The sequence below is a fragment of the Myiozetetes cayanensis genome, unplaced genomic scaffold, assembly GCF_022539395.1.
Source record: "Myiozetetes cayanensis isolate MyiCay16 unplaced genomic scaffold, myiCay2020 scf5-8, whole genome shotgun sequence".
Classification (NCBI taxonomy): Eukaryota; Metazoa; Chordata; class Aves; order Passeriformes; family Tyrannidae; genus Myiozetetes; species Myiozetetes cayanensis.
Window position 1 is genome coordinate 11,549,569 of NW_026087742.1, and position 14,239 is coordinate 11,563,807.

The following is a 14,239-nucleotide window of genomic DNA, read 5'->3' on the forward strand; positions in this document are numbered from 1 at the left end:
GGGGATAGTAGGCAGTCAGATGGAATTGTGGAATAGAAGCACAGAATCATTTAGGTCAGAAAAGACCTCCAAGATCTCTGAGTCCAACCTTTGGCTGATTGCCAGCTTGTCAACTAGACCAGACCACTCAATGTCGCTTCCAGTTGTTCCCTAAACACCTCCAGGGATGGTGACTCCACCACTTTCCTGGGCAGTCCATTCCAATGTTTAACACTTTCTGTGAAGAAATTCCTCCTAATTTTCAACATAACCCTCAGGTGCAACTTGAGGCCATTGCCTCTCATCCTAGCACTGGTTGCCTGGGAGAAAAGATCAACCCCCACCTGGCTACAGCCTCCTTTCAAGCAATTGTAAGGAGCAATAAGGTTCCCCCTGAACCTCCTTTTCTCCAGGCTAAACACCCTCATCTCTCTCACCCTCTCTTCACAGGACTTGTGCTCCAGACCCTTCCCCAGCTCATTTGCTCTTTTCTGGAAACACTCCAGAACTTTAAATTCTTTCCTGTTGTGAGGGGCCCAGAACTGGACACAATTCTCAAAGATGAGATAAAGGCAAACAAAGTGACTGATGTTGAAGGCTATAATCTTTTTACATTAAAAACCATGAGGTTTCAGGTTTGTAAGAGTTTCATAGAATCACAGAAGGTCGGAAGTTTAATGGTACCATCTGGTCCAACCCCTTGCCCAAGCAGGGACACCTAGAACTGGTCACCGGATTTTCACATTTCTTACTGTGGTGCCAACATTTGCATCAGTCATGCAGACACTCCCATTCTCTAGCACTCAGGGTAGTGACAGGTAGGTGGGAGGCCAACAAACAAGAGTTTGGGCTCCTGTCAGGTCTCCATCCACACTCACCTGGCCTGGCTGCAAAACACTATTACTGCGCACCTCACACCCCCCTGCCCCATCTGGAGTCTGGATCAATGCATCTGAGGGTACACAGTAACCCAGAAAAACTGTTCATAGCATTTTCTATAATGATGTTCTTAATCCTGGAATCAAAGGATAAGCTTTTTTTCTGACTCCAAGACGCAATCAGGTGGTTTCTGATACAAGGTAATGTGGATTTATATCTGTACAGGGTCATAACTTTAATTTATTTGGAAAGAACATTATTTGATTTTACTGGTGCACAACTTCATATAAAATTTCTATATTATTTTATAATTTACATAGTTTTTATTTATTCTATTAATATTTATGTAGTAAACAAAAATCTATAATTTTATGTTTATATAGTTAGATTTTAATATTGCATTATTATTACACACCTTCTTTATTGATGAGAATTTTAAAGAAAATTGTCTTCATTTACAAGATAAAGATTATAACAATTACTTTTGTTACTATTTTTAGTGGAATTGATTTGGACTTCACTGTGCAGTTTATTGCCCATAAACTATTTGCAAACTAATGACAAGGTTTTTTTCATGTTTAAAGAGACTGATTTACAGGGGTTTACATTCTTACCACATCTTTTTTCAGATTCATCCGAACCATCCGGGCAGTTTGAGACTCCATCGCAAAAGAAATCTTGGTTAATGCAGGTTACGCCGTCATCACAGAGTTCAGCAGGTGGCAAACACTCAGCTGGAATAACAGAGATGAGAGCAATAACAGCACAGCAGTGATGCAGTTTTGCTACAAAGGAAAATTGACTTACCTCTGGTTGCTTTACCACAAATCTAATCAACCACTCTATTGTGTTTCACAAAACTGCATTTTTAGAAGCCTGGAATGAAATATCACGCACTAAAAAGATAAATTTGGCACAGAATGGAGGAAGATCTTGAAAGTGAAATATTTTTTGAAACTAAGCTTGAGGTAGGGCTGGAACAAAATTTCCATTAATTCCCACTTCCTCCTTCGACACAAATAAACTATTTTATGCAATACAATAAATTACATTTTCCAATTTCTTATGTTTGAATAACATGAGAAAACTGCACCTTGGTTTAAATAACAGTGAAAAATCTCTGGGTTTAGATAAATACAATTTAATTTCTTCAACACATCACAGTGTTACACTTCATCATGCTAAAAGCTAAAGGCTCATGCCTAACCAACAACAAAACATGGGCAGATTCTTAAAATTGTGGATTTCACAATAGTGTTTTCCTAGAACATAAATGTTCATCTACTTCATACTTGCTCTTTTAGTCTTTAAATAGTTTTGTTCTGTAGAATTCAAGTAGGTCTTAAACTGAACAGAAACATGCAACTAAAATAACCTTTGGATTACTACTAATTTCAGAATTATTAAAATTGTAATAAATGATATGTAAACTATTTATCTAGAGCTACTCACACTGTCCCTTTCTTTAGTTTTACAGTAAATGTTTACAGGAAAAAGTAAAAATTTCTTATGAAAGAAGGAAAAATAGTAATTTATAAAATTGATTTTGCAGCCTCTAACCATTATTGCTGGATTTATTGTTCTCATAAAGCCGTTAGTTCTGTAATCAGAACTGTTAGTTCTGTAATCAGATTAAGTAAATGCCTGTATGATAATGTCTCGTATATCACTGTAAATGACAGAGAATGAAATTGGTTTGGATGTATTGTAGCACTTCAAAACACTGAATGTTTTACAAAAACGCTCTCAGTGTTAGCAATGCAAATGCTATAAAGCCAAAAGTATTGCCATTTTGCATCCATTTGATAATTAAAACGAACCAAACAAACTCCAGTCAAGTGTTGAAGGTGATGCAGTGCCAATGAATGAATTTTCACAGATGAGCAGAGACAAAACTGTGCATTCTAGAACAAAATAATCCAACCAATAAGGTAGCGATATGTTTCGCACAAGCCCAACAACCAAGACAACATTGTTTACATATGTCATGATCAATTCTGGGTTTATTCAACTCAGAAAACTAAACAGCAGTGCCACCTCCTGGATTGAAAGAAATCAACGTTTCCTACTAAAACATTTTGACTTCTTTTTAAAAATGGAATTACAGTTTGTTGCAATGTAATTACCATACTTAACTAAATAAGGGCAGTAAACACATAAGACTGCTTATAGATGTCATATACATTTCACCATCTAGTAAGGTTAGAGGATGTTTCTAAAGATTCAAATGTCTTTGGCTTTCTGTCCATTGGTAGTCATGTGAGAGTTTGCTAAGGTTTGGTTTTTTTTTTTCCCCCCATCAAAAAGGTCAAGAAATAATAGGAAAAAGAAAAAAGTGCAACCAGTATGAGTGTCAATATGTACATCAACATACACAACACACGTAGGATTTTTTAATAGAATGCAGAGTCTTAGAACTCCATCCTCTTTGGAGAAGCCTCCTTCATCAAAGGTAAACCTGCATATCCTGCATTTGGAGGAATGGGAGGTGAGGATTAAATGGTATAAGAGGCTGTACGCAGTTACTTACCAACAGTTGTTGAGGACTTGCTTGTGGTGAGTTGTCCTGAACCTGGACAAACACAGCCTGAGGTTAGAACTCTACTCCTTGCTCTCTGAAAACACCTCTGCAGTTTCTTAGGCAGAACAAAGCAGCAGTTAATCTGCATCTTTTATATCTGCATAATTTATATCTGTATTATTTGCTATATCCCCAAACCCCATCTGAGTTAATGATATAGTAACACCTGATTGATTGGCTTGGTCCTGAAGGTCAAGCGTCACAATAAACAGAAGAAAAAATGACGTGCAACTCAAGTGTGATTTAAATCTCATTCTTTTTTCTCCAGTCACATGCTTTTCAATTACTTCTAAAGACTTTTTTTTCCTCCCCCATTTAAATAAGAGCAATGCTTTCTTGCCTTCCCTTGGTATGTAAAAGTTCTGACCTGAAGTTGGCATCAGGGAACTTGTAATTGGACTCGTGGGATCTGTTGAAACAAGACAAGTTATGACAACTTTAACATCAGTTAAAATGTATATGTGCATTTTCTTACAAATTATATTGTTCAACAAATCAATTGAAAGCCTCAAACCTATCTGTCTACTTACATACAGGCATATATACACACCTACTTCTGTGTACACTCACTTACACACAAACAGAAGCCTAGGTACTAAGTAGATTTGTATTAGTGATAATTAATTGCAAAACAGTCTGGAAAAATGGAATGCATATTTGTGATTGCTCCAACAGAACTTCCAACAGTACCCTAAATAACAATCATTAGGATATACCTGGTACTTTCCATCTCCCAAATAGTCTTATTTTCTTCTCCTCTTTGAATTTACCTGAGCAACCCTGTTTACTACTTTTACTTTCAAAATTAAGACTCAAATATGTGAGTAGGATGACCATGCCTTCAGCTGAAAACAATCCCCATGTCACCACAGTTAATGGACCCTGTACCTCAGCTGATAAAATGAAAGGCCAGAAGGATTAAAGTGAGAGATGTAGTAAGGTTTTCTCTATAGGTCATCATCCATCAGTTTTGTGGGGAGAAGTTGCTGACTGTTGACCATCACAAACTTAATTTTGTTAGATGTTCCTGCTCTCCCAGACCTACTAGTGTACAAACTTGCATGAGGATTCCCTTCCAATTTTCCATCAAAACATGCTTATTTAGCAAATGCTATTGAGCTAAGCTGGGCCATTCTGTATTAAGTGAATTATGGACTATTCTGTGTCAGCAAATTTGAGGACACAAATGGCAGAGAGAGAGGAGAGCAGGGAAGGTGCAGCCTGTTGGACTGTTCTCACAGAGGTGTGTTCAGAGAAGGAAGCTTAATTCATACATACACAGCAGTTTCCAAAGTGTTATGCACATATATATCTATCCACATATCTCTCTATACATTTACTGCAGGATAACTATTTTGAAAGGAATTAAACATTCAAAGACCTAAAACGTGGATGCATGCATGAGCAAGAAGTTCTAATAGGAATCTATGTCTTGAAGAGTGTTGGAAAAAAATTGGGGTTGTTATAAACATTCCCAGAAATGCATTCACAAGCTGGCAGCAGATGGCATAAAGGAAAACACTGGACAGTGACAGAGGCTTCGGTGGCATAAGCACAGATCACAAATGATCTGTTGCTGCACAGTGTCACTAAAGTAGCATGTGAGATGGATAAGGATGGTTTAGGGGTCAACAGACACATATTCCAAGCATCCAGCAGATATAAATGTATCACATATGATAAAACCTGGGTATATTGTGGCATTTGGACTAAACCAGAAAGAACAAGGAAGCAGAAAATACTAAAACATGTACAAAAATGACCTCAAGCAGATGCAAGAAAAACAGGAAAGAAATTCACACCAGGAATATTACTGCCATTCCAGCCTGGTGTGCTGACAACTCCCAACTCCCTTCCCCCTTCCTCTGGCACCTTCCCCCATCTCCCAATTTCTTCTTGAGGATGATTAGCAATGTTGAACTTAGGACAGAGGGAAGCATTGAGATAGTACACCAGAGGAAGGGACAGATAGGAAAAAATCATATGTTAGCAATTTTAACAGTATCTTTGGGAATAACCTGTAGTAATTTTACACTTTGGACTATACACGTTAGTAGGCCTGTAACTAGACTAATAACTGTTTCATTGCTATGGCTGTAATTAGACTATCAATAAATACTTGTCTCCCATATTTATAGGTGCATTTCTTTAGCTCATATACACTGCATGGAGCTCCTGGTCTGGTACCCTGCCCTGGAGAATTTCTCTGTGATAATTTGTATGCAGTTTGTATGTGACACCTCTACCTTCCCCTAGTGCTACAAAGCACTTCCTGTATTATTCAGCTGCCTGGCTGACTTTTGGCAGGTTTGTGCTCACTGCATTTGCAAGACCAAGGAGTTTTATCTGCTTCATACCTTATCATCATAAGATGTCCAGTGATAGTGAAAGGAAAGTCTGTCAATCAACATTGCTCAGTAAATCAGTAACCACTGTTACTGAGCATGACAGTCTCACCTACCTGCCTAAATCTGAGAAAACTTCAGCTTGTAGCTCAGCTGGTTGAGGGAAACTCAGCTTTGATTTGATCCACTAATTAAGCTCTTGGAGCTTCTGTACAGACTTCAGATCAGTCACTGCATTCTCAAATTGTCAGAAACACTGAAGGCAGCTAATTATCACTGAATGGACCCTGGCAGTCAAGCCCCAACTACATCCAAGGTAGCTTTATTAAGTTATACCAGCTGAACAGCGAGTCTTATGTTCCTTCATGTTGTAATTGCAACAAAAAATAGTTCCTTTTTTATGAAAGATACTGACCTGATGAAGGTGAAGGCATCACTGTGGTAAGATTTTCATCAGCTATTGGAAGAAAGAAAGTTCATTTTAAACTTCTTTTATAGCACAGTTTCTAGTTTTATACGACAGAAATAAAGGTTAAAAAAAAATTGTCATGACTATTTCTCACTGAATGACTAGCAGCGTCCTGCTTCCCTCCTTTTGAGTGTCTCACCCTGTTCCAAGTCTTTGGTCAAACTCCATAACCTTCCTAAGGAGGAAATGTCCCCAAAGTGAGATGAGGTTATGATTTTTCACGGCCACTGCAATTCCTTTGAATCTTCAATTCCTATTCATTGTATTGCATATAGAACATCTTCATCTGGGAAGTCTTTGTCCTGAGACTTCATATTCTATAGAGATTTTCAGAGCACCTGTGTCTTATAGAACAGTATTTAGAATAGATAAATGAGTTAAAATTAACCTGGGATAATTTGTAAGAAAGAAAGTTGCTTTTAATCACTGAGAAAACTGATTTCAAGCAAGCCACACCTGTGTTGTAGTTCTCTCACTCTCTGAAATAGGAATAATAACTCTCTTGCAGAACACGATGCAAAAGTGCCATATATGACTATGATTGTTAATTAGTTACAATTATTTTACTGAAACACTCCTGATGGAATGGACAGGTGATATCTCGTGAAAAGAGGCATTTTAGTGATCCACAGCAGTAAAAGTTTCACTACTTCAAAGTTCATCAATGGATATGGAACCTTTTAAAAAGCTCTTCATTATTTTCTTTGGTGACGTTTTTGAAGTATAATGAGCAATCACTTTCCACAGTTTTGTGCAGTTATTTAGAATAACTTCTTATACGTGGTGCAATAGTAAAGGGAATTAAAGGTGCCAAGACTCTGAATTTAGCCTTTGAATAGCTGATGTACTTAGCAAAAAATACACCTTTTAGAATAGAGTAAGAGACATGGCACATCAGATTCAAACTCTTAAAGCACTCAGTTGCTACTTAATAGTAACTCCAGCAGGTCTTAAAATGTCAGCTAATCAACTTCTACTTCAAAGAATTCAAATTGTTCTTTATTCTAATCCTCAGTGAAGGTCTGTTTTGAAACTTTATTGAGGTAAAAACGAAGGTTCCCATTGATCTTAACAGGCTTTCACTTAGGCTTTGATAAATTTTCTAGTAGTTATATAATATAACTATATTTGTATATGTGCAGGATTTAAAACTATCTAGTCTTTAAAGTCCTATTCCTTTCTTTTTTTTTTTTTTTCACCTGCACTTTACCTAAGCTTTACAGGAATATGAAGCCAGTTCCCTGGGTGCACTTCTCCAAAAGCCATGTTTAGTATTTAGTTTGTAGTTCTTAACTGACATCTTTTCAATAAATGGATCTTCACCCTCTCTGACTCTGAGCCCTTTCCTTATTCTTTCACAAAACAAAACTATAACTGCATTTACTTATGAAACAACATAGTCAGGGCTTCATTGCAAATATTATGCTACATAAAAGAAATGAAATGGAGAGATTTCACTGGGAAATCACTGCTCTGCCCTTTACTCCCGCCTTAGTAAATGTACGTGATGCTGGCTCATAATTTCTGGTAGACAAGGCTGTAAATGATTCTCTGAGCTGAAAGATCTGTAACCAGGAAAGAGGGCACCCAAGAGCAAAAGTAACAATCCTTTTGCTGTTTGGGAGCCAAAGTATTCATTCATGTTACTTGTAGTCCTCAAGGATTTATGGAATAATAATAAAAAAGCTTACTAGCATTACCTGTGACTTGAATGCTGTTCACATCAATTTTCAAAGTCTGGGTAGGATTAGGGTTACTTGTGTTGACACCCAAAACCAGTTCATTTTTTACTTTCTCAGCTGTTACCATCTGGGTAAAATAAAGTGTGAAGATCACAACAACGCTAGCAATACAAAATAGAGAGGTTCATTAGTTATTCTAGCTAATGAAATAAACCTGCTACATGACTTATCATCTAGACAAGATTTCATTCTAACGCTAGCTTCCATTTGTAAAGTCAGATTGTCTTTAGGTATTGACTTGCAAGGATGACACACAGAGAAATTATCTGGTAGGTTTGAACCTTGGAGAAAATTTGTTCTTTCTTTATCTGCACTTATTTTCACTGGGGGAAAAAACCAAAACAACATTTATATCAGTTGCTGCAACAGAGCTGAATTTGAAGAAAACTAAGAGAAGTAGGTTTATTGTCGTTCAACAGGTTTCCTAGATTTAGCCCTAAAATATTGATGATGACCTTTAAGTGTTATGAATATATACTCAAGTCACAAAACTGATCCCTTCTATAAAGCAAAAGCCATCTGTGGATTCTACTTTTCTGAGGATCTCCTGTGCTATTGCCTGGATTCTCACAGGGAAACAGTAATGGATGAAACCAGAGATATTTTGAAATCTTGGTTATACTGCATTTAACTTCTATGGGGCCTGAATTTTATCCAGAGTGCTTTCTGTTTGCTCCCTCCCATCCATTCTGGACACTATTATGAAGTTTTGTATCTGTAGCTAGAGTAAGGTAATGTTGAAGTATGATACTTGCCAAAGTTTTTCTCCTTTTACTTAAACTTAGGTGCAAACTTTTTTATTCTTAAGCACTTATAACTACCCATTTGCAACTGACTCAGTAGTGCTCTTTGTAAGGAGTGATTAATCCTGCCATTTTGCTGAGCATAGTTTGTAGTTTGCAATATGTGGAAAAACTCCCCTTCTTGCATATTTCTGATAACCTCTAGGCCATGCTGAGCAAACAAAAGCTTTTATTGCTATCCTTGTGACTCAGCGGAGCTTCAAGGATGAAATAACAAGCAGATTGCCTAAAGGGGTAAACATTTTTTAAATGAGAAGAAAATAATTTCTGAGGCAAAGTATTATTCAAGGCAGAAATGAAGATAGATCCTTACTGATGTATTAAAAGCCAGATCCAACTTTCACTAATTATCAGATTTTCTGTGACTTCTGTGATTCTTGTGTCAAGATACAGGAGTGGAATTGTTATTGTCAAATACAGATATTTGCAGTACAGATACTTAGATTTCCATCGATGGAAAGAAATAAGCTGTTCTTTAGCACAATTGGTCTCCTCCTAAAAAAGGCATCTAAATTGACCAGATGAGAAAACTAAAAACCCATCACATACAAAGACAATCTTGAGCAACCAGCTCAGAGATGTCTTCATCTTTGTTGCCCAAATTTGATGAGAATAGGCCCTTTCTGTGTGCAGAAACCAAATTGTGCTGACTGGATCTGCCTTTACAAGGACAAAAACCCCGAAGTGGCCTACTCCTACTACTGTTTACTCCATTGGTGTAAAATTTTCCATGAAGTGATCATACTCCACCTAATTATGATTACATCCTCACTATTCCAATCAAAAGATTGCTCTAATTCAAATCTAATTCCCATTACTTACAAATAAACTATCTCCTCTACATAATTATCAACTTTATGTATTAAAGAAAACACTGATATCACAAGCACACCTGTTATCACAGAACTGCATCATCTGTTGCCATGTAACCTGCACTTTGATTTTGTGGTTTTACCTATGAGACAGCTTATTATATCATTAATTTCTCAAGATCTTTCAGTTCTGCTTGAATCCTAATCTTTTGTCCTCTGTTTTGTTCTTGCCCATCACGGTGTGTCATCAGACCTTTCTTTATTTAAAACTTTAGTTAGTTTTAAATAAAGAGAGATTTTAAATAAATGAGATCTGCCCCCCAGTTAAAGAAGCATTCCATAAGCAAGCTCAGCACAAACTGATATCCTGTTCTATCTAGATAGTTTCTTATCTACTTGACTGTGACTTTTCCATTTCTCTTTCTAAATCTACAGTCCCAGGGACTATTATTATTTTTTTTTTCCTTTTCTAATCCTAAAGGATGTTTTTGAAGGAAAGATATATCTTGGAGCTTCATTCTTTTTAGAGATCCTTATGCAGTCTGAAAGAATGTTTTTCATCTATTCACTGTCCACAGAAGAACTGTCTAAATCAATAGTATGATTGTCTCCTGCCCATATTTTAAGTAAACTCTGTCACATGCAATTACCCAGTCTCTGACTTCTTGAATCTTTCCAGGCCATCTTCAGATTTCCTGTAGAAAAAAAAAAGCAATAATAAAAAACTCAAAAATACAAAAGCATGTTTCCCCTTGATTTTATAATGTGGATAGGATGAAAGCATGTTCTGAAACTGTTTTATAATGGGAGACAGTATTACATGTGTTTTGTTGACTCAGGACCTTATTAAGAATAGTGCAGATGGAATTAGCACTACAGACCTCACTGCAGTGAGGGACTTTTTTGTCAGTTGGCCTTCAGTAGCACAATCAGCATAACAGGGGATTGAAAATGAGATCAAACAAACTTTACCAAATGAAGCAGGTCTTACTGTACATATTTTATGGAACCTTTAGGACACACAGGGTGCAGCTTTGCCTGGTGGCAAATGACAGTCCCACTAGCTGACAACCTCAGGAATATGAGTTAAGTGGATTCAGTGTCCATAGGAACACATGAATGTGTTACTATACATCTCAGCTTATGCCAGCAGATCTCTAACCTGAAATTTCTTCAACATGTCAAGGAGGAGGAACCCTCTAAAAACACAGCACCTTGGGAAAAAAAAATAATTTAGCCGTTCTTTAAAATATAAAAATTTTGTGGGTAGGTCTTAGGGCTCAGCCTTACTGGTTTGGTCAAGGCACAGACATACACGAGTCTGAGAGGGAAGTTTGGCCAAGGAAACACATTGCTGTCAAACTGACCAGAGCAGCACCCAGAAGATGTAAGACGTGGAAAGAATAATATAGAATGTTTCCAAGGATGTCTTGAAAAACAAGGTATTGGTAAGTTTCTCCTGAGAGAAACAGCTAAGCGAGAACTTCAGTAATTTATTTTCAAAGTTTAATTAAGCTGTACCTACTTGAACTGGGAAATTTCACATCTCCCAAATGTGTTCTTCAGATCACTTTCTTGTAAGACCTTTTGTACCTATATGAAGTGGAGAAATCTTGAACCAATACAGCAATTAAAAAAACACCCACTCAAACACTATATTTCTGGTTGCAATACTAAATCATTTTTCCTAGACTACAGAAACAAAGCTTTTCTTTGACAATTCACCGATTTTCACAGATAAGGAACATACTGGGTTTAGACCAGGTTTAGGACGTGAAATAACTCTTTTTGGAGAGAGGAAAAAAGCTCATGTTAGGGAATTAATGTATCTACAGATAGTCTTGAATTAAAAGGAGACCTATAGGTTCTTACCAATTGTTCAACATCAAAGGCAAGGACTTTGAAATCAGCTGATGAACTGTTTTGCAGAGCAGGAATGAATGATGTTCCAGAGATTATTTTAAATATTCCCATGTAGCCACGAGTATTCAAATCTGCTTCAGCTAGATAATTAAAAATAAAATTCAATGCTTTGAATTATATGGAAATAAATTGAAAAAATATCATTAGATTTTATTCTACACAGATGACTTCTAGATTTTCATTTTGCTTTGCAATCAGAGATGTTTTTCCTAGCACTGATTTCAAAAAAGTAAGACACCTTTCAGTGTTTACAGTAGTTACAACTGTAAACTTATTTATTAGAAATATTGTCTTTGGTTCTCATTACTTTTAATTCTGTTTCAAATGCTGTTCTCCAGCAACACTGTGAATGGATAAAGGGGATGATGGTATGTCCAATTATGTCTAACAAAAGCGACAAAGGTACATGAGAAGAATAATAGCGAATTACGAGGTTTTCATGTGTTCTGGATTAAAAAATATTATGAATTACTGCCTCACACTTTCAGTATCAGCACTATGCACTTTTTATATGTGTATGCTGGTTTTGATGACAGCACTGAAATAATCAGTGTCATACCAGCTAAACCATTTTTGACCCAAACTCTCTTACCAGTACATACAGGAATTTTTGGGAGGATTTGTAAGGAAACTAGATAATTGGTCCGTACTGCAAATTTATTCTAGATTTTAATATGTTACTGCATATGAGGTATCCATAAAACAATTTATTATACATTAAAAATATTTCCTTTCTGTGCAAAACACTAGAAATTTTCAGAAAACATCTGTATTGCTGTAGTATTAACCTGTATTAATGACAGATAGGAAATGCCTTTTACTTACCAGTTACAATAGTATTTTTAGGTTGTTTGAAGTCATTAACACCCCAAACAAGTTTTAAGACAAAAGCAGATAAGCAATAATTATTACAATTAACAGCTTTTGATGGAAACAAACCTCAGTGACACCAATTTAATATCAACTAGCAACAGCAGACTGCTTTGAGCTTCTTTGAAGGCCATTTACCCTTACAACAGTTGCAAGTCTGTTTAGAAAATGTCTCTAAATAGTAAAGGCCCTTTTTATTAGATACATCAAACATATTTTTTAAAAAATGTTTTATAGTTATTATTTGTAAGTGAATAAATTCTTGCCTATTCATCTTCTAAAACCAAAACCATTAATTTAAAACCTATCTCTATATGCAATAATACACCATTTTAAATTACTGGAATTTGACAGCATGCTGGTGAGAGGGTCAGAAAGTGAGTAGAGGGATCAACTTTTAAAATCTGTAAAGAAAAACAATAACAACTAGAGAAATAAACATGATATTCTGACAAAACAGTTTTGGGTTTGTTTTTTTTTAATACACACAGAAAGTTTAGTCCTCATGGGCTTCAGTATAAAATAGTATGGACTTTTGGTCAATGGAAGCACCAAAAACTTCAATGTAGCAGAATATTTTTTTTCAGCAACAAAGGTCACTATGATACTCTCTCCAGTAGCTCCCTATCTCTCCTGTGCTGTGGAGCCCTGAACTGAACACAGTACTGCAGGTGAGACCTCACCAGGGCCCAGTTAACATATATCCACAAGATCTTTTAACCAAAATTTCAGTTCCATTTGAAAATCCTCCTAATCAACATTTTAGTTTAGTTTACTTTGATAATCAGTAACTTCATTCTATCACATTCTGAGCACTAGCTAAAGATTAACGATTACTTTATGTTAATTATACGTAGGGTTGGCAGCTAATAAACTAATAAATTACTTAAAAAATATATATATATTTTAAATAAAAATGAAAAAAATGTCAAGAGACAGGGAACACCTAAGGACTTCAATACATTATCAACATCTTGTGATGCAAACCTCATACATGGAGAGAAAATCCAAATATTCACAATTTTCTATATTAACTTCTCTAATTCATAAATATGGTTGAATTACCAAAGCTTTATAGCTTGGATTGCATTTTGGCGATCTCTCCCAAAGTCTAAACCATGAAAATTATTTTCTATGGCTTCAGAACAGGATTCAAGTCCTCATTTTTTCCCGTATTTTGTTGACAATCAATCTTCAGGGAGGAGAGGAGGAAAACACACATAAACCCTCTAAAACACCACTTCTCCCCCACCAGCATTAAAAGTATAGCATAAAATAAGAAACACAATTACAATTACTGGTTTCACAGTCTGAATGTCTACTGAGGAACTCCCGAAGGTAATTAGCTAAAGGTTGGCTACTCACCCCGTTCCAACTCCTGGATTGATAACCAAGAAATTACAAGCAGTCCAACACTAACACACACAAAAAATACCATCAGAGCAGCAAACAAAATCTCATAGTTACTAACAGGAACATATTTCTTGTCAGACGATTTTTTCTGCTTCATTTCTGTCTTGAAAGTTTGTGTGAATTAAGGACTGACAAAAGACAGGCTGAAAAGGAGGGTAATAATCCACATGAGCAGATATTTATAGGATACGCTCATAAATTAATTACACCATAAAACTTCGTTGACATAGGTTTTTACAACATTCCCAAGCAGTCATATTCGTGCACAAGATATGTAAATATGAAGGAAAAAAACCCCAACCCTTCAGAAAGAAAGTATTGAAGATTATGTCTCAGATAAAGAACAGGCAAAACCACAGAAATGTAAGGCTGGTCACTGGATTTGCACTATTTCTTGTCATTTAATAGTTTTAAGTGACAACA

General features: G+C 36.1%; 1 protein-coding gene across 1 annotated transcript in view; it reads right to left on the bottom strand.

The window, feature by feature from the left end:
- TMPRSS15 (transmembrane serine protease 15) overlaps positions 1–13,913 on the bottom strand; it is a 51,152-nt gene extending 37,239 nt beyond the window's left edge. Inside the window, exons 1-8 of the mRNA XM_050331574.1 lie at positions 13,769–13,913; positions 11,483–11,613; positions 11,136–11,203; positions 10,261–10,305; positions 7,954–8,096; positions 6,200–6,241; positions 3,389–3,430; positions 1,473–1,592 (exon numbers count right to left, since the gene is read on the bottom strand). Coding sequence (XP_050187531.1) covers positions 1,473–1,592; positions 3,389–3,430; positions 6,200–6,241; positions 7,954–8,096; positions 10,261–10,305; positions 11,136–11,203; positions 11,483–11,613; positions 13,769–13,913 — 736 coding nt within the window. The remainder of the gene's footprint in view (positions 1–1,472; positions 1,593–3,388; positions 3,431–6,199; positions 6,242–7,953; positions 8,097–10,260; positions 10,306–11,135; positions 11,204–11,482; positions 11,614–13,768) is intronic.
- Between the last annotated feature and the right edge of the window lie 326 nt (positions 13,914–14,239).